The sequence below is a fragment of the Acanthochromis polyacanthus genome, chromosome 4 (assembly GCF_021347895.1).
Source record: "Acanthochromis polyacanthus isolate Apoly-LR-REF ecotype Palm Island chromosome 4, KAUST_Apoly_ChrSc, whole genome shotgun sequence".
Lineage (NCBI taxonomy): Eukaryota > Metazoa > Chordata > Actinopteri > Pomacentridae > Acanthochromis > Acanthochromis polyacanthus.
The window spans coordinates 10,219,892-10,240,688 of NC_067116.1; the positions used below are offsets into that span (position 1 = coordinate 10,219,892).

The window sequence follows — 20,797 nt, forward strand, 5'->3', positions numbered from 1 at the left end:
AATCTGGCAAGCGGTCAGAGTCAGAATTGAGGTCAAAGTTCACCGGGTCAGACGTCATCTGGGGACCTGTGAGATCAATCCGTGGCTCAAGGCAGTGTCTGGACCACCAGGTCAGCCTGCGCAGCTAAAGGAGAGAAAAGCAAACCAGGCACAAAATGACATAAACTGGCAAAGTTACCATTTACTACAGGTTCACATTATACTGTGGACTAGACCTTTTCCTGTTTACACAACAAATTCAGCATTTTGATTGTGTTTTCAGCTCTTGCAAATACAGGCTACAGGTACTTCATAAGGAGTGTCAGACAGAGTTTTAATATGTCATACTCACAGATTAGTAAGCACACTGTAAGTTGTAACTAGTGCAGTGGATATAACATCACATTTCAGATATTACTACAATGAATACATAAGCTGATGTCTGGCACACCACAAATGAGCACTTACCTGATATAGTGTCTAATGAAAAATACAAAGGAAAATAAATAAATAGCATCTTGTCTTCATGTCACTGTTTCCTTCAGTTATCTACTAAACTACACATAATACAATTTATTATGACCATGCTGTAGTCTTAAAGAGTGATGTTATAGATTTGCGAGTTTGTAAAATACAGTGAAATAACTCAAAAGCTTATTGTAAGGTTTTTAAAAGTCAAATCCGAGGGAGCATCAGGTTATAGATTTTAAGTTCCGAACAAAGGAAATGTGGGTCTTGATTACTGTGGTTTCCTTATTTAGATTGTTTTACAACTGAACAACTCTAGCAACATTTATCCAAAGTGAATGATATGCTTTGTTAACTCAGAGCTCAGGCTGGTGAACACCTCTGTTATTTACAGACTGATTATTTTTGCACTAATTATTGATAGGTTTAAGTACAAGAAAGGTTCTACTCTGCCTTTGCATATCTGGAGAACATGCAGATACCTGTAACTGTATTTGAAGCTCATGTGTGGCACAATACTAATTTGTCTGTTTTTCACTCTAAAGGTAAGAATAATAAATCAAAATAATTGTAAACAAAACATGTCTGCGGTGTGTTCCTTACATGTTCTTCAGATATTGGGGCTGTGGCCAAGCTGACAGCAACAATGATAAGGCATGTGAGAGCAAATAGGATAAGAGCAAAGTACAGGTAGTGGACATCAGACAGGACGGTAGGCCGATGATCAGGCTGACCACAGGAAGGTAGAATATAGGAGAATTCCAAAATTATGCGGATAAGTCCTACCACTAGTCCAGTCATCAGACCCCAGAATGCACCCTGCAAAAAAAAAAAAAAAAAAAAGATAATAAAATAAAAATGATTTGCCTCTGTCTTTCTCAGGAACTAGAGAAGACATCAAATTTGGTTTGAAGCTCTCTAGGGAGGCCCAGAGCCAATGAGACTGCATAAATAAGAAAACTGACATAATTGACTGTGAGGAATGTGAAAGCATGTTACATTCAAATAAACTGTGCATTTGTCCTTTGCTCACCATAAGGGGTGGATTTATGCTGAGTCACAGAATAAATCAAAACCACAATTTTATGTGGGATAGAAAGTATATCAGAGTATATCTTCCTATTATTAGTAAAAGGAAATACACAAGATAAAATTAAAAATTGGACAAGTGCTTTTAAGAGAGACAGAGAGAGAGAGAGACACCAACCTGCTCGTTGGCACGTGGCCAGAGGATAGCCATTAGGAATACAGCAGTAATGGGCGGTGCTAGAAAGCTTGTCATTGACTGAATGTAATCAAACAGCTGTCCACTGTTGGCTGTTTGGACAATTGGAATCCATAACAGGCTAACACACACCAAGAAAAGAATGAACACCCTGAAAATACACATTCAAACACACACACACACACACACACACACACACACACACACACACACACACACACACACACACACACGTGCATTCAGATTGTAAAAAGACATAATACTTGGGAAGGTCAATCATATCAACTTTTTGTGAATCTGGGCGAGGTCAGTTGCACGTTTATGTAGTAGAATCTCTTACTCTGGTATTGGTTTTCTGTAATGTACAAGCTAATCTTTACACCCCTACCTTCCAACTATCATGAGTTCCCTCTCAGAAGCTTTAGGCCTGGTCTTGTGGTAGAGGTCCAGAGTAAACAGAGTGGAGCTACTGTTAAAAATTGATGTTAGAGATGACATCAGTGCAGCTAACATTACTGCCAGCATCAGACCACGAAGACCTGCAAAAAAGAATAAAAGATGGCACAGGAATATATCAGGTCAAATATTTTTACGTTGACATACCTCTATTCAAGGTTCCATAACTCTGCCTAAGCATGCAAATTGGCTAAAAGGGATGCAGCACGTTGTGCTTAACTTTTGTGGCCATAAATTTGTTGGAGTTGCAGTTGTGCATTTTTAAAGCAGGATGGACAGCATTGGCGCTAATTGTCTTGTTAAAATTAACAGACAAATCTTTAAGTGGCAATCTACTAGATTTTTGGCTCAATGTTGATGCATAAAGATGAATGAAGAAAGATTCTTACCACTAATAACAAAACTTTAATTTCTAACAAAGCATTATATTTTTAGGCAGTTTATGTTCTGCTCATATCATAAATAGAGTCTTACAATAAAGTCTATATATTAATACATTTAAATATATTTAATATCTAATTTAAGACAAAGAATGTCTTACTTCGCACTTGAGTACTTATGTGAGATTCACAACTATAGTCATTCTCGGCCTGAACAGTGACTCAGTGGTTAGTACTGTTACCTCACAGCTAGAAGGTCCTGGGTTCAATTTTACATTATCTTCCTGTGCCTGCGTGGGATTTCACCATATTCTCTGGCTTCCAAAGACATGCTGAAGTTAATTGGTGATTCTAAATTGTCTATAGGTGTGAATGTGAGTGTGATGGTTTGCCTTTATGTGTAGCCATGTGAAGGACTGGTGACCTGTCCAGTGTCCCCTGCCTTCACCCTAAGTCAACTGGGATTGACTCCAAGACCCCCACAACTATACAAATGATACAGTGGTGAATAAAAAGTTGATGGGCAGATGCCAGAATTGGTTTACTGTGCTTCGTGACCTGTTCAGTAACATCTCAGAACTGTTGTTTTTGTTTTTGATGCTAATGTTGTTGTCCCTGCAGTCTCTTGTAGCAAACATCCATTAAGGTACAAATGAAGTTTAGTGGGTCAAAACCGACAGGCTTAACAAAGTTTATCCTTATCCTTACCAAAGAAAAGAGCTACACAACAATTACCTCTGCTATAACAGCTTGTTATTTGCTGCCATTTCTTTATCTTGTTATTGAAGGATATAACCCTTACTCTATGTTTGAGTGGTATGAATTGTTTAAGTAATGGCAGAATTCAAAAACAGTGTTGAAATTGTATGTAATGTGTGTGACTCACCCACAGGCATTAGCTCTACCACTAGTTTAGGATAAGCAATGTTGGAGCAACCAACTGAAGATCCACACACACTCTGACACACTACTGGATCCACACAAGCAACTTCATCTAAATATACACAAGAAACACAGAGAAGGGATGAAAGAATATGTAAAACCTTAATGAGTTACAAAAACAGACAAAGTAGCAATTGCTTTTCATTTGATTTTTGTGTTTGTTTTTTAAATAATTGTACAGGTATTTGTTCAAGTTTTACTATTTAAAAACTGTGCTGGAACAAACCAAAACCTAAACAACTCTTTATACAACAGTTTTTGTGCTTTAAGGTTTTTCCACCTCGGGTACAAAAATTAAAGGCAATAATTCTGGAGATACGTTTTAATATAATGCTGTACAGTGCTACCTGCCAGCATAAGACAGTGTCAGCAAACATGATAATCTATAGACTTTACAGTAGATCTGATTGTTGGATTGTATTGGGTATACCCAGGCATGAACTAACCGTGACGTCACCCGTTGGTTTCAACGCCGAGAAAATGAAGCCCGGATTTTGCTACTTCCTGGTTTGGAGCTAGTGACGTAAAAAGCGTCATCAAAAAGGCTGGACCGGAGAGCAACTCGGGGCAGGACCAGTCTATGGGACTGTCAATCAAATATAGCCACTCCCCCTGGCTCCACCAACTTTAACGATTTATTTAAAATTCAGTATTGATTTATTTTAAGATCGGCCACCTGATCTCTCATTTTGACCATGAAAACTAACGGGAAAAAATCCTGAGCTGTAGAAAATCAGTCTATCAAATTTTATTTTTTCCAAAAATGAATTGGGGTCTATGGAGTAAAAGCTTTTCGGAGCCAACCCTAGCGGACGGCGTGATATTGCAAGTTTTTGACACTTCCGGGTGGGCTTCAATTTTGGAGCCAGATGCTACGTCCACTTTATATACAGTCTATGGGTATACCAAGGTATACCAAGAATGGGACAGGGGTGTATGTTCAAACAGTATTAACAATGTGTTTAAAATAGCAATAATTATTTAATTGATAATTAATTTAATAATATCAACAATTATTAGAACAGATACGACAGTCCCACTGAGAAACGTAGACAGACTGACCTGGGAACAGTGCCCGGCTTATCATGCCTGGCATCACAATAAAGAACATGGGCAGCAGCTTGAGATAGCCTCCCAACACACTGCCTGCCTTGGCATGAGACAAAGATTTGGCTGACAGAGACCTCTGGACTATAACCTGCACATGCAAACATACATCCAGACACCGTTATGAGTATCATCAGGTCTATTATAATATATGATTGCAGTCTAACAGATTTTTGTACTTTTGGTATTATTAGAAAGAAATGTTTGTCTCTTTGGCTGTTTTGTTTTCACTTTAATGGATTATAAAGATAGTGCAATTATTTTTTGTTTCAGTGAGAAACCTTACACTTTTACTTACTAAACTTTCTAACTAAACACTTCAGTTTGTTTCCGCCTTCAGTTATAGTTCCCTTGTGTGTGAGTATTTTTCCTCAGCCCTTTTGTTTAGTTTCCTTTCAGTCACTTCAGTCTGGTTTTCAGCTTGTTGTAGTTTGATTCTTACTTAATAAAACCCCTTTTTCTTTAACTTCTGTTGCCTGTCTGTTATGTCTGCGCTTGGGTTCTAAACGCCCCACTTCCTGACAAGTATTTATATAGCGCTTTACTATACCTGAAACAATACCCAAAGTGCTTTACATGATGCATCACATTCACCCATTCACACACTGATGGCGGAAGCTGCCATGCAAGGCGCTAACCACGATCCATCAGGAGTAGTTAGGGGTTCGGTGTCTTGCTCAGGGACACCTGGACGTGAGCTCTCCAGGTCAGGATCAAACCAGCAACCCTCTGGTTACAAGACGGCTACTGTGCACACTGAGCCATGCCACCCCATATAGAACAAAGTTGACGAGACTAAAGCTATGAAAGAAGATATTTGGATATGTAGTAAAGAAAAAAGTGTAAACCAAACAAAATATATGTTCAATTTTAGATCCCTCAAAGTACCCATCTTTTATTTTGCAAACCCAAAATCAAACAGTTCATGTTGTCTTCACCTTGGGCAGAAGAGTTGACAGAAGTTTGGACATACATCACCAGTCAAAAGTTGGGACACACTTTCTCATTCAATGTTTTTTTTTATTTAATTATTCTGTACATTGTATACTGAAGGCATCAAAACTATAAAAGAACACATATGGAATTATGTTGGAGACTTTTTTCCAAATATCTTCTTTCATAGCTTTAGTCTCGTCAACTTTGTTCTATATGGGGTGGCATGGCTCAGTGTGCACAGTTGCCGTCTTGTAACCAGAGGGTTGCTGGTTTGATCCTGACCTGGAGAGCTCACGTCCAGGTGTCCCTGAGCAAGACACCGAACCCCTAACTACTCCTGATGGATCGTGGTTAGCGCCTTGCATGGCAGCTTCCGCCATCAGTGTGTGAATGGGTGAATGTGATGCATCATGTAAAGCACTTTGGGTATTGTTTCAGGTTTAGTAAAGCGCTATATAAATACTTGTCAGGAAGTGGGGCGTTTAGAACCCAAGCGCAGACACAACAGACAGGCAACAGAAGTTAAAGAAAAAGGGGTTTTATTAAGTAAGAATCAAACTACAACAAGCTGAAAACCAGACTGAAGTGACTGAAAGGAAACTAAACAAAAGGGCTGAGGAAAAATACTCACACACAAGGGAACTATAACTGAAGGCGGAAACAAACTGAAGTCCAAATCAAAAAAACAACAGAGTCCAAAAGGTGTAAATCCACAAACGCGGGGAAAAGCAAAGTAATCCAGAGGTATAGAGGAAGCGGGGGAGCGGAGTCTGAAGCAGCGTATGAATCCTCAACCCGGTCTCACGGGGATTCGTGAAACTGTCACGTAAGTTTTAGTTTCGGTTTCGCGCGCACCAACACGATTTCGTCATGTTTTTCGTGCCGCTCACCACGAAATGTTTTTCGCTGTGGTAATCACATCTGAAAGTGGTTTATACCGGCGGATTCATGACGATCTAAGCTGTCCATCGGCGTATACTGCTTGTGTGATCGCGTTTGCGGCCGCCGGCCGCCGGCCATTCTTGAAATTCCTATGCAAATTGGTAAGTGTACCACCGGCTTATGGTTAGGGTTATGGTTAGGGTTATGTTTAGGAACGATGTCATGCAAAATATAGCGTTGGATTCGCCACGGTTTTACATTAAAAATATAATATACACATTCTTTTGAAATACGTTCTGAGTGGCACGAAAAGTCCGCCGTTTAAAATACATTGGTGCGCATTTCGTGGTGAGCGGCACGAAAAACATGACGAAATCGTGTTGGTGCGCACGAAACCGAAACTAAAACTTACGTGACAGTTTCACGAATCCTCGTGAGATCGGGCTGGAATCCTACAATGAGCCAGCGAAGACTGAAGGCAAAGGCAGAGCAGGGGACCAGGTGAAATGAGTTTGACTTGATTGCATCAGCTGACGGCAAACAGTAGGCAGGGTGCAGCAGACAGGGGAAGCCAAAGAAACAAGACAACAAGGGAAGAAAAAATGGGAAAAGGACACAAGGGCAGACACTGGGGCAGAATCCTAACAAATACAGACCATTTACATTGTAGAAAATAGTTTAAAAAAATAAAGAGCTCTAAATGAGCATGTGTGTCCAATCTTGAAACTGATACTGTATAGTTTTGCACAGATAAGCAGACAATTAATTAATGAAGAAATTCATGCGAGGGTTTTGGGGATAGCTAAATGTGGACACTGTATTGTGGAAAAAGAAGTAAATATAATCTTTTGAAAATACCGAGGCTGCTGCTGTCTCTTTCATATATTTAGTTTGATCATTTCTTTCACTTGACTGTCGTGAGGCACTGAACTTCCACCATTAATACCGAGCAGCAGGTGCACCAGCTTTAAATGTATCTAAAATATTCATCAGGCTCTGATCCGATTAAATTTGGACAACATGATGGCAACTTCTGTGTCATGTACTGTACTTGTGTTGCGGTGCTCTCTGTGAAATGGTCTGTTATTGTTTTGTTGTTGCGCTTTGCACCTAAGACCACCATAATTTCAGAAAAATCCTAATGGTTATCAGTGTTTTAAAACCACCCCCTCCACCAGTTATTCTCACTCACATTTCTATGAACTACTGTACATGTGTTCGTGTTTACCTGATCTGTGCACCAGACCCATGTAGCCAGTATAGTGAGCCCAAACACTAAACCTGGCCAGGGTATATCACCTGACACAGGGTCTCTGAAGATGTTGAAGGCATCATTACGAGGAATGTGGCAGGTGGTGTTGGCAACTGTCACTGAGGGAAAACTTGACATGTAGCGATCCACAAGGCCCTCGTACCAGCCAACCTTGGAGAATGCTGGAAAATACTCACACACACACACACACACACACATTTACTGATGAAACCAAATGTGACAGTCCAACCTGAAGCACAGAGAACACTGAGCGAAAAAGGTTAAAAAGTTATTTATTTTTTGGGATGTAAAATGTTCATTGAGTAATACTTATTGGGAATTAGCATAAAATATCAGCCACCATCAAAGTCAACTGTCCGTTTATAGACTGTGTGCATGCCCTACCTATGAACATGAGTGCAAAAGCGCCCCCAACCATGATCAAAGTCTGGAGTGCATCCGTGTATATGACTGCTGCCAAACCACCTGAAGACACATAAGATTTTATGTTATTTAGCACACTGTATCTTAGCTTTAGAGAAATTGTGGACAACACAATCAAAATATATAATAAATAATATAAGAATATACCAAAGCACAGTTCTCTCAGCTGTGCATACTGAAAAAGGAAAGGATTAATTGTGTGCTCCTGTCAGTGAGAGACTGAGAGTGCAGATAAATATAATTCTTTGAGATTCACTATGTTGGATATGCTTGAGTTGAGTGCAGTTACCAGTTGCTCTGCCCCCCTCTTCAGTGAAAAGGATCATACCTTGTATGGACTATATTAGCACATGTTTCATTTGTTTATAATAGGCCTGTTTTTTAAAATGCATTGAAGCTGCCAAGCCAGCTCTGAGTAGCAAGTATGAATGAAGACTCATTAACAGATGGGAGCATGTTTAAAATTTACTTAGAGATAGTAATGATGTCAAGACTCCCACCTCAGTCTAACTGACTACTAAACAACTATTCATGAGGAAATATAAGAGCAGAAACAGTTTGCTGCTTTTCAAAAGCAGATGAATGCAGAATGTGTTAAGCACTCCACACTGTTGTTATTGCAGTACAACATTAGAACCTTAGCAAGCTCTGACTGAGCCAGCTGATGACTCAGACTGCTCCCTGAAACTCCACGTCTGTCTCACTGCAATTCTTCTGTTACCAGCTGAACTCCCCATTAACTCATGTGAGCAGCTGCACCCACATGTGAATAGAGTTTTAAACAATTCCATCTTTGAGTTGGAGTGGCTATCTGTCATCAGCTTTTTTTGCAGCAGCCATTTTGCAATCCTGTCTACACAGAGTAATGTTCTTTGACAACTAAAAGGCATATTATGTTACATTTTAAAGGCAATTTGTTTTCTGTCAAATTAGATTAGTGTGTAATGCATCACAAAATTATATATGTATTTGTAATCAGTGTATCTTTTCCATTAATTTTGTTGTTGCTCTTTTTCAGCCAACCAATCATGTATTCAATGGGAAGGGAATTGTCAACCTGGGGCCTGTTTCATGAAGCAGGTTCACTGAAAACTCTGAGTTTCTTAACCCTGAAATGAGGGAAACTCAGAGTTTTCCGTTTCATGAAGCGAGGTAACTTAACCCTGAGACAGAGGGGTAACTCGAGCCTGTTTCACAAAGAGGGGTAACTTAAACTCTCGGTCAGTTACCGCAGTAACAGACTCTATGACTTTAATCTGGTCGGCAGCAGGTTTATCTGAGAAAACCTCGAGTTCTATTTTATCCCTACTGACCGCCAGAGGCAGTGCATAAAGCACTGGATGATCATTCTTACGCTTGCGCAGGTCGAGTATTAATGACAACAAAGTCACATGTGACCTCCCGGTGGCTCACGTGAACCTATATAGTCACGTGACACCGGGAGCTCAGTCCCTTTTCACCTTCTCGCGCACAGGTTTGGTATGTGTGATTGTGAGCGTTTTCAGCTGACTACACTACTCTCCAGTCACTGTTTGTTGCTGGAAGCCCTGTGACTGGTAAGGTCGGTGCTGCAAGTGTTCTCGCCCTCCAAGGGCTGCACAATGGCTGCACAAGGGCTGGTTTACAACTTTTTTCGTCTCTCCAGCCACTACTGGTGAGTTGCATTTCTCTATTTCTCGCCGTTGCCTTGCTATCGTTAGATTTGCTTTGTATTGCCACCTTGTGTGTGCTGTTTCATTGTTTTGTTGCCTTTACGGCCTGTTTATTGGCTTTTGCCGTTTATAACCGCATTTTCATTACGTTTGCATTCAGCTCGCTTTCCTTTTGCTGTAGTTCTCTTTACGGTTTTACGCGGTCTTCTTTTTGTCATTTGGAACTGTTTTTCGGTTGTATATTGGGCTGTCGCTGACTGCAAGTGGCGTTTTCTGCTCGACCCAGTTTGTGACCGCTGCTCCGCTTTTTTAGAGTCACCGGTGGCGTTTTCTGCTCGACCTGACTCGATTGTGTATACCCTCACTATTTTTAGTGTTGGGTTGAAGCTTTGATGGAGCATCTGTGCTGCAAAGACTGCTTGACTCCGCTACAATCGGAGGATGGCCATGTTTTGTGTCCCGCCTGCCTTGGCGTGGATCATCTGCGGGATGCCCTCACCGGCAATTCTTGCACCGACTGCATGGTTATGCCGCGGGCGGTGAAGGATGCTCGACTGGCGGAGTTTGAGGATCCCCCTGATTGGGCTTCTTCATCTGCTGAGATGCCGGCCAGCCAACCCCCGGCGCACGGCAAGCGTTCTTCCTCTGAGGCTCAGGATCGGCCGAGGAAGAGATGGAAGGCAGCCTCTCAGAGTAAGTTATCCAGTAAAGTGGACTCTTTGTCATTGGAGCTCGCTCAGATGAAGGCTCTGCTTCAGAATCTTCAGTCTGATGCTGGACGCACTGTGGATGTTCCACATGAACATGAACCGCCCTTACATGATGATGCACTCTCTGTTGCCGCGTCCGATACGCAGTTTCAGGACGATTGTGACACATTGAGTTCCCGGGTGTCTGAGGCTGGGTCTCATGCATCAACGGGCTCCCTGGGCACGGGAGAGGAATCCGTGTCTGTGGCTATAGCAACTGCCCTTACCCGCTTGGGTCTCGATGTACCCCGTGCTCAACAGGCCCAGTCCAGCGCCTTCTTCAGTCGCCAACAAGCCTCCATGCCTTTTGCTGTTCCTCCTTCTCAGGAGTATGTGAAGGAGCTACATGTCTGCTGGACAGACAATAAAGCCTTCTCCAGGCGCACTTCCGACGGCCGTGCACTGGCTTCTATGCACGATGCTGACAAGTATGGCCTCGGTCATATGCCTGCTGTGGAACCGGCCATTGCGTCCCTTATAGTGCATCTGGAGGAGACACTTCGCACTAATGCTAGATGTCCTCGGCCTCAGTGTAGGATTACGGACGACTTACTCTGCAAGGCATATGACATGGGCGCCCGCATGGGTCGTATCGGTAACTCTCTGTCACATCTCATGTTGGGCCTTTCGGCGTCATTGGACCGGGGCTCCGTTGAGCCGTCACCACGGGGCCTGATGGATGCTTCCCTGCAGGCTTTTGCCCTTATGTCTAGGGAGCTCGGGCGTCTCATGTCCACTCTCGTACAGACTCGACGCCAAGTTTGGTTGGCGCAATCTCCGCTTTCGGAGCCGAGCAGATGGACTTTGCGGAGTGTACCGGTGGTTCCTGGTGAGTTGTTTGGAGCGGCTGCGCTGGAGGCCTTGGAGTGCACAGCACAGGCGAACCGCACGAGACGCCAGTTGGTGGGTCTTCGAACGCGTCTGCCTTCCCGTGGGGGTTCGGGATCTACCTCATCGTCTTCACGGGGGTACCCCTCGGCCACATCGAACCCCTTTGTTGTGTCCCGTCACCAGGACTATAGGCCGGTTCCCGAACGGAGGTTGCAGGGTTCGGCTATGTCTTCCCGCCCCTCGAGGACTGGACAGTCATACCAGTGCCCCCCCCAAGCCCTCAAGAGGGCAGGGGGCACGCAAATGAGACTCTACGGCCGGCGGTCGGATATTTTACCCCGGGTCAACTCAGACTCTGGGCCGCCCACACCCCAGACGCCTGGGTACTCGCCACACTGACCCGCGGTTATCGTATTCAGTTCCGCCGCCGGCCTCCCGTTCATGGCCGGGTGAAGGTTACCGTTATCCGAGACCCGGTCAGGGCACGGACACTGGAGACCGAAATTGGTGCCTTGCTGGCCAAGGGTGCTATAGTGCCTGTGGACCCCCTGCTGGATCCAGGGGGCTTTTATTCCCAATACTTCCTTGTTCCGAAAAAGATGGGTGACTTGCGCCCCGTACTCGACCTTTGCGGTCTGAACGCCTTTTTAAAAGTACTTCCGTTCAAAATGTTGCGCATCCCCCATGTCCTCCAGGCAATCAACCCAGGGGACTGGTTCACGTCGATAGATTTAAAGGACGCATATTTTCATGTCCCAATTGCACATCCACATTGGCGGTTGCTTTTTGAGGGCGGCACTATCAGTTCCACGTCCTTCCTTTCGGCCTTTCCCTGTCGCCCAGAGTGTTCTCCCGCTGCATTGCTGCGGCTCTGTCACCCCTGCAAGCTCGGGGCTTGAAGATCATGCCCTATCTGGACGACTGGCTGATCTGCGCCCCATCTCACGAAGAAGTTGTTCAGGATACTCGAACTGTACTCGATCATGTGGCCTCTCTAGGCTTGCGCATCAATGTGGAGAAGAGCAACCTGGTGCCCACACAGGTGACGACTTTTCTCGGTATGGTGCTGAACTCGCGGACCATGACCGCTTGCCCCTCACCTCAGAGAGTTCGGGATATCTTGCACATGCTCCCACAGTTCCAGCATGGACGGGCTCCACCTTACGTCCTGTACCTTCGCCTACTGGGGAAGTTAGTGGCGGCGTCGACGGTAGTTCCTTTGGGTCTACTGTCGCTTCGACCACTCCAGATGTGGCTAAACAGCTTGCACCTCGATCCGGAACGACACGATCACAGGCGGAGGCGCCTCCATGTGTCCCGACGTTGTCTCGAATCTCTCTCACAGTGGCGGAGGGGCCACTTCATCACTCAGGGGGTGCCTATGGGCTCTGTTCCAGCTCGCCGGGCGGTGGTCCACACAGACGCCTCCGTTCGAGGTTGGGGAGCGACATGGCAGGGCCACATGGTTCAAGGCGTGTGGGCGCCTTGGCAGCGGAGGCTTCATATCAATGTTCTGGAGTTGATGGTGGTAGAATTGGCGCTGCGGCACTTTCTTCCATGTCTACAGAACAGGCATGTTTTGGTGAGGTCCGACAACACGAGCGCGGTGTTCCATATCAATCACCAGGGGGGCACCCGGTCTCTGGGATTGGTGATGCTCACCATGCGGATTCTGACCTGGGCTGCTCCACGTCTGGCCAGCCTGAGAGCTATGCATATCCCAGGCGTGCTGAACACGTCGGCGGATTTCCTGTCCCGGCGGACGCCTCGACCAGGGGAATGGAGACTTCACTCGGAGGTGGTGTGTCATCTCTGGCAGACCTTCGGCAGGGCCGAAGTGGACCTGTTTGCGTCCAGGGAGTCCACGCATTGTCCCGACTGGTTCAGCCTTGCGGACAACACGGCTCCACGGGGCCTGGATGCTCTGGCACACGATTGGCCCAGAACTCTCCTGTATGCTTTTCCACCTGTTCCGCTAATCTTGCCAACGCTGCTCAGGGTTTTTCACGAGGGCCATCGTTTGATACTGATAGCCCCGTTTTGCCCGGCCAGGACATGGTTTCTGCTGCTGCACAGGCTCTGCTGCAGCTTGCCGAGGCCCCTGCCGTCCAGGAAGGACCTCCTGTCCCAATTCGAGGGGAGGTTATTGCACCCGAATCCGGATCGGCTCCGGCTGTGGGCTTGGCTGCAACAGGGCCCGGGATCTCATTCTCTGAGTATGACGGGGACATAGGCCGCACTATTGCCAATGCCCGGGCACCGTCTACTCGGCGGTTGTATGCCAGTCGATGGACATTTTTTGTTAGGTGGTGTCGGAACAGGAACCTTGACGCTGTCCAGTGCCCTGTGCCGTTCATCTTGAAGTTTTTACAGGAACTTTTCAACCTGGGTCGCTCGCCGTCTACCCTTAAGGTATATGTTGCCGCCATTTCTTGCTGGCATCATGGTTTTAATGGTTGTACCGTTGGCAGTGATAAGACTGTGTCATCTTTTTTAAAAGGTTCTCGCCGCCTCCGCCCTCCCACACGGCCGGTGGTTCCGTCTTGGGATTTATCTCTCGTGCTGGAGTCCCTTCGGGCTGCTCCGTTCGAACCCCTGGACCGGGCTGATTTGAAATGGCTGTCGTTGAAGACTGCCTTTTTGTTGGCTATGGCTTCGGGTAAGCGTGTTGGGGAACTGCAGGCCCTGTCGGTTCATGACAGCTGCTGCAGGTGGAATGCTGACGGCTCTGGTGTTACTCTCTGGCCTGACGGTGGAGGGTACCGTTTCGTAATCGTTTCAAGTCCATAATCTACATAAACAACGTAATCCGTCCTTACATTTACATTACCAGCCGCAGTCATGCTCTCACATCCAGCAGATATTGTGTGTTGCGCTGCGGTTCTTTGCAAGTGAAAGTTTTTTATATGATGTCGGAGATACAGAGCACTACAGTAAGACAACTGTATGCAGGACAGTCAGAAAAGTTTTCCTGGCTTTGAAACAACTTTTACCCATCATTGTGGACACAAACCTGTCAGAACATCAAGAGGAGTTCCACAGGATTACAGGTGAATGATGCAGAGATCTGTTAAATTCATTTTAAATCATATTCTGTTAATGACATTGTGCTGCAGCCTCAGACTGGGAATAGTCATTTTAATTTCTATTAGGATTTCCCACTGTGATAGATGCACACACATCCCCATCACAGCTCCCTCACATCATGAATAGGAAGTCCATTCACAGCATAAATGTGCAGGTAGGCTACAGGTAGACTGACTACTATTTCTAAATGTTAAAGACTGCATCATAGTTCAACATCTGTCATTATCTGCACTGTCCAGATCATATGTGATGCTGAATACATCATTTCTAATGTGGAGGCCAAGTGACCTGGGTCTGTTCATGACTCCAGGATTTATGGAGAGTCTAACCTGAGCAACAGACTGCAGCGTGGTCAGCAGCCTAAAGATTTTCACAATAGAATTGTCTTGTCTCCTTTAATATACTCTGATGTATCCACTATACATTACAGGAGAGTTTGATGGCCTTATGCTGGGTGACGGGGGTTACCATGCCAACCCAGGCTGATGACCTCATACCCTGACCCTGAACCAGGCCCCCAACAGAACTTCAATCGGACTCACTGCAGGACCAGAGCCCGGGTGGAGATGACCATAGGCCTGCTGAAAGCCCGTTTCCAGAGCCTACGTCTCCTCAGGGTGACCCCTGAGAGGGCCTGTGATATTACTGTGGCATGTGTTGTTCTTCATAATATTACCACTATTAGAGGAGAGCAACACCCTGCCCTACAAACTGAAGACCCAGATGATGACCCCATCCACCTGCAGCTATCCAGGACAGCAGAGCAGTCAGAGACACCGTATGCAATAATCACTTTAGAGTTTAAGTCACCATCATCACCACAGCAAATAAAGACATGAAACACATTTCATTTGGTCTTCTTTATTTCCTACAAATAAAAGAGATAGTTCAGTTAATGTTCCAGTAGTTAACATAATTCACCTGTGACCATCACCCACCTCTAACTTGTGCTCCAGTATTTCAATTTCCAGATCTGCCCTCCTAATCTGTTTTTTGGATTTTTCTCAGCAAATGCAGTTTGTAAATCTGTTTTACTGATAACTGGGAATACATAGAGGACATTAAATTATACAGTTGCACATGAATTCCACAGAATGAATGTTTCCTGAACATCCATCTCACTGTGTCAGTCTGTGCAGTGGAAGCTGAGGGACCATCCTGCTGCTGTCCAGCCATGCTCTGTGAAAAAAAAGGATGAGAATGTGCAATACTTCAATGTAGGCGAAATGTCAACTCTATATTCCACCCAAAATGTGAATGAGAAGAGAACTATCAGTAACATACCTCTTTATGCCTTTCTGGAGCCCCCTCTGTAAAGGTAGCAGACACAGTTTCATCCTCTTCATCCTAGATCAGTGACATGTTTCAGTACACTTAAACTGCCATTTGGATAAATCTTTGGAGTGTTGCCTACTTAAAATTTACAAGGTCTCTTGTGGTGTGAAGGAGGAGCCAAAAGACAAAAAAAGACACAAAAGAGAACTAAATAATCATATATATATATGCATCCATGACCTTTTATTCCACCCGTTTTACAGGCATCTGCTTTCTTTCTGTTGGCTGAGCAGAAGTTTGTGTTAGTTTAAATAGGCTTAATTATTTAACAGAACATGATATGGATGCAGACATTTAGGCTATGTGTGAATAAAACAACTGCACAGTCAAACAGCCACTTAATATTTAGGCTACTTTACAATGTAAAACATGATCAACATGAAGTACCTCCATGAGATAATGCCGAGGTCTGACCTGTTTGAACAATGTTTTTATATTTCATCTTAAGCTGCTGCCCCGTGCGCTTCTCCCCCGCGAGATTTCACCTACCGGTAAATGAAATAACTTACTAGGCTGCCATTCAGACAGTTATTCCCTGTAATATTATTACGATTACAAAGGACTACATTTAAACTTACGCATTGATCCGGGCAGCAGTGTTCTCCACGCTGTCTCCCTCTCTTTTGCAGCTGCAGCGGTGTTGCAGTTCTTTCTAAAAACGTGTTCAAACTCGTCATATGAGCGCGTTAAAAACTTCCCGTTCAAAAACGCTGCCTTTCGCTTCCCCGTTTCTATGGTGACTCGTCGAATCGGGGTTCCATTGATGCTGTCTTTTCAGAGTTGCGGTGCACGCGCTTGACTCCGGGTCAACCTACTCCGAGTTAATTAACCCAACTCATATCAGCCGTTGTGAAACCGAAAACTCAGAGTTTTCTATCTCAGAGTAGATCAACTCAGAGTTGCAGAAGAAACTCAGAGTTTCTTGAACCTGCTTCGTGAAACAGGCCCCTGGTAACCCAGAAATTGAAGGAGGAGTTTCAAAGGTGCTTAAAGTTAACCAACCTCTATGGTAAGTGTCTACCAAGGCATAATACTTCTCTAAACCTAACCTCATAGTTTTATGCCCAAACTTAGCCAGAAAGTATGTTCGTGCATGTGTGTGTGTGTGTGTGTGTGTGTGTGTGTGTGTGTGTGTGTGTGTGTGTGTGTGTGTGTGTGTGTGTGTGTGTTTGCGCGCACCTGCTACAGTGTACACAGCAGTAACCAGCAGTAGTATGCCTGTGGACAGATAGAGATTCCATCCCAGTGACACCTGGATGAACAATGCCCCTGAAAAAATATCTGTCTAGAAAATAAACTGTGTTTAATCATTTGTATGTCACTGTAGACAAAATATTACATAAACATGTCCACATATGTGTCTTACTGATATTTTGGTGAAGATGTAGAGAATGAGTGACAGAACAGACATGTATATGCGTATCCTCTGGCCTCCGAAACGTTTTGCCAGGTATTCAGGCATTGTGACCACTCCAGCAGAGATGTAGACAGGGATAAAGATCCAACCCAGAGCTACCAGAACCCATGCTGCCTGCAGACACACCCACATTTAAGTCATAACAACACATTTTCTTGAGTCTAGTTTTATATTGTATTTTGCCTTATTGTAAATATACTGAAATACACAAAAGACAGCACAAAGTTTACATTGCACAAAATAAGAAATGCAAAACATACTTATAGATTGTAAGCATTTCTCCACTCCACAGGCCACACCTACATCATTCCCGGTGTAGCCAACTGGTTTTGGAACCCACATAATTAGATGGTTGAAATGCTTGGAAAACACACCTCAATTTGTCGGCGTGTAAATATCAAATCAATATCATCGGCAAACATGTACAAAGAAGATAAAGAAACACTCAGTGGAACTCTATTCATTATCTATACACCACTTAATCCTCTGTAGGGTCGCAGAGGGGCTGAAGTCTGTACCAGCTGACTTAGGGTGAAGGCAGGGGACACTCTGGACAGGTCACCAGTCTATCACAGGGCTACACATAGAGACAAACAAGCATACTCACATTCAAACCTACAATTTAGAATCACCAGTTAACCTCAGCATGTTTTTGGACTGTTTGATGAAATGGGGGTACTCAGAGAAACCCCATGCAGACCCACAGGGAGATAATGCAAGCTCCACGCAGAAAGACCTCAGGCCAAGAAGCGATCCCAGGACCTTCTAGCTGTGAGGTACAGTACTAACAGAAGAATTCTATTTGTAAATCTGAGTGCAGCACTTGAGTACTTTGTGAGCATGAAAAGAGACGAGCAAAAGGAGGTCTCTTGAGACAGAGAACAACTCTGAAAGAGTTTCACTCTTCGACTGCATACTGGTACATCCATCCACTCTTTCTCTACACATATCACATCCTGGAAAAGTTGCCATTTCATCACAGGGCTAACACAAAGACACAAACAACTGTGTATGCTCACACACAAACCTTTGCCCAATTTGGAATCCCCAATTAACCTACCATAGATGTCTTTGGACTGTGGAAGGTAACAATTATTTCAGAGCACTGAAATAAATCATAATTTGGAAAACGCATTAAAAGAGCTTGTGTGGAATACTAGGAGGCACAGGGTTTAGCTACATAATAGTGAAATGTCATAACTGAAAGTGAAAGATTAAAAAAGGATAAAACCTGCTGTATATGCACATATCTGCAAATTTGTACTCCACATGTTCACAAGAAAAAGCAAGCTGGAGATCTCGTGAGGTATATTATAATTATTACTTCATAAACTGCAAAACTTTCGGTTTCCCTGCAGTTGTGGGGACATTTGTTCCCCACAAGTATAGCCAGCACCTGAGCACACACACACACACACACACACACACACACACACACACACACACACACACACACACACACACACACACACACACACACACACCTATATATAATTGCACTGTTTCTTACATTCCATTCAAATCCTCCAACTGCAATGCCTCCAGCTGCTCCTGTTCCTGCTAGACCAATAAACAAACCACTTCCAACATTACTGGACATCAGAGAGGCTCCGATCTGTAAATGAACACAGATGACAGACAATATCAAGAGAAGGTTATATTATGCTATATTTATTGACAAAGGTTCAAAGCTTTAGGTCACTGAGATTAAAAGATGCTTTAACCATTAAGTCAGTGTTAAGATGCAGTGGGTAATACCACAACAAACCTGCACTGTAAATAAGGAAGATTACAAGAGAATAACCACTTCGTCCCTAAGAGTGACATCAGAATAAAACATAGCAGCATAGGAATGTCAAGTAGTGCGACCACACAAGGCCTTCTCAAAACATAGTTTTATTTTATTTATTTCTGAAGTGAATTCCCTCTCTGTGACATGAAATATTAAACATGCAATTCAGTTATTCCTTCCTGGGATAACATCCAAATATGCAGATTATGGAGGAAATCAACTCATAAATTAAAACAAATCAAAGACAAGTAATAAATAAAGAAAAAATAAAGAAAATTAAATTGCGTGTTTACATATGTATGTACATTCCCCTCCAAAAGTATTCGAACAGTGAAGACAATTCCTTTATTTTTGCTGTAGACTGAAAATATTTGGATTTGACATCTTCATCATGAATATGCGACGAGAGATCAACATTTCAGGCTTTATTTCCAAGTACTTACATCTGGATCTCATACACAAGTTAGAAGATAACGCCATCTAAATACTGCTCAATGTCTACATTCAGCTTCAGGTTTGGGGTTTGCCTGTACAGACTGTATTTATAGCTTCAGGTGTAACCAACATGAAATCCAAAGAGCTGTTTATGGATGAAAAACAAGCAATTGTGAAGATAAGAGAAGATGGAAAATCAATCAGAGCCGCTGCACAAACACTGGCCATAGATGTCCTGAAGAAGAAAGAAACCACTGGTATACTAAGTAACAGATGTCGAACAGGTAGACCAAGGAAAACAGCAGCAGTTGATGACAGAAACACTGAGAGCTGTAAAAAAAAAATTAAAAAATTAAAAATAATTTTAAAAAAGACTCTAAAACAATTATTAATGACATCAGCAACAACTACAGAAAGTACATAGATGAGCCTCAAAAACTCTGGGACAAAGTTTTACAGATTAATGAGACAAAGATGAACCTTTACCAAAGTGATGGAAAGGCTAAAGTTTGCAGAAATAAAGGATCTGCTCATGATCCCAAACATAGAAGGTCATCTGTGAAACACAGTGGAGGTATTGTCATGGCTTGGACTTGCATGGCTTCTTCTGGGATGAGTTCATTAATCATCACTGATGATGGCAGCAGCAAAATGAACTCAGAAGTCGTCAGAAACATTTTATGTCAGTTTAAAGGAAGATGCCACCAAATTGATTGGGAGATCCTTCATCTTGCAGCAAGATAATGACCGGAAAACACACTGCCAAACAACAGAGGAGGTGATGTCAGTGGGTCACAAGCTCGATGTAGTTATTGCAAGCAAAGGATTTGCAACCTCTTATTCACGTCAATCTATTTTAAGTTCATCTGTTCCGATATTTTTGTTCATCTAAAAATCTGTTCTGTTCCAAAGAATGCTATCTTACGGTGGCCCTGAAGTGCAAACCACAACAGCAAATAACTAAACACATTGGCAAATGACTAAACACAACAGCAAATTAAAAAACACATTGGCAAATAACTAAACACAACAGCAAATAACTAAACACAACGGCAAATAACTAAACACAACGGCAAATAACTAAACACATTGGCAAATAACTCAACACAACAACAAATAACTAAACACATTGGCAATGTCAGGATTCTGCCCTCTTGCTGCCTCTTGTTCCTGTTCCACTTTTCCTTCCTCCCCTCATTTGGATTTGACCCTTTTTGGACTCTGTTGTTTTCTGTTTAAGACGTATGCCTGTTTGTTCCTTCTGTGTTGGTTGCTTGTCTGTGTGCATTTTTGCTGGTGTGTCTTTGTCTCCCTCTGTCTGTGGCCCTTCTCTCCTGTCACTTATCTCCTGGCTTTGTCACCTGCTCTGATTACGGCACGAGCGTCAGCTGCCACTAATTAGTCAATTCTACTCACCTGTCTCCTGTT

General features: G+C 43.6%; 1 protein-coding gene and 1 long non-coding RNA gene across 2 annotated transcripts in view; both read right to left on the reverse strand.

The window, feature by feature from the left end:
* slc5a9 (solute carrier family 5 member 9) overlaps positions 1 to 20,797 on the reverse strand; it is a 47,501-nt gene that overhangs the window by 899 nt on the left and 25,805 nt on the right. The window contains exons 4-14 of the mRNA XM_051947347.1: positions 18,653 to 18,757; positions 17,092 to 17,256; positions 16,905 to 17,010; positions 8,033 to 8,113; positions 7,604 to 7,809; positions 4,513 to 4,648; positions 3,395 to 3,502; positions 2,061 to 2,211; positions 1,655 to 1,823; positions 1,051 to 1,266; positions 1 to 124 (exon numbers count right to left, since the gene is read on the reverse strand). The exon at positions 1 to 124 is cut by the window's left edge and continues 899 nt beyond it. Of these exons, the coding sequence (XP_051803307.1) occupies positions 1 to 124; positions 1,051 to 1,266; positions 1,655 to 1,823; positions 2,061 to 2,211; positions 3,395 to 3,502; positions 4,513 to 4,648; positions 7,604 to 7,809; positions 8,033 to 8,113; positions 16,905 to 17,010; positions 17,092 to 17,256; positions 18,653 to 18,757 (1,567 nt within the window). The remainder of the gene's footprint in view (positions 125 to 1,050; positions 1,267 to 1,654; positions 1,824 to 2,060; positions 2,212 to 3,394; positions 3,503 to 4,512; positions 4,649 to 7,603; positions 7,810 to 8,032; positions 8,114 to 16,904; positions 17,011 to 17,091; positions 17,257 to 18,652; positions 18,758 to 20,797) is intronic.
* On the reverse strand, positions 15,236 to 15,810 carry LOC127533685 (uncharacterized). Its single transcript, XR_007941445.1, has 2 exons — positions 15,675 to 15,810; positions 15,236 to 15,569 (listed from the first exon to the last, which is right to left on the reverse strand). It is a non-coding gene; the product is annotated as an uncharacterized LOC127533685 (long non-coding RNA).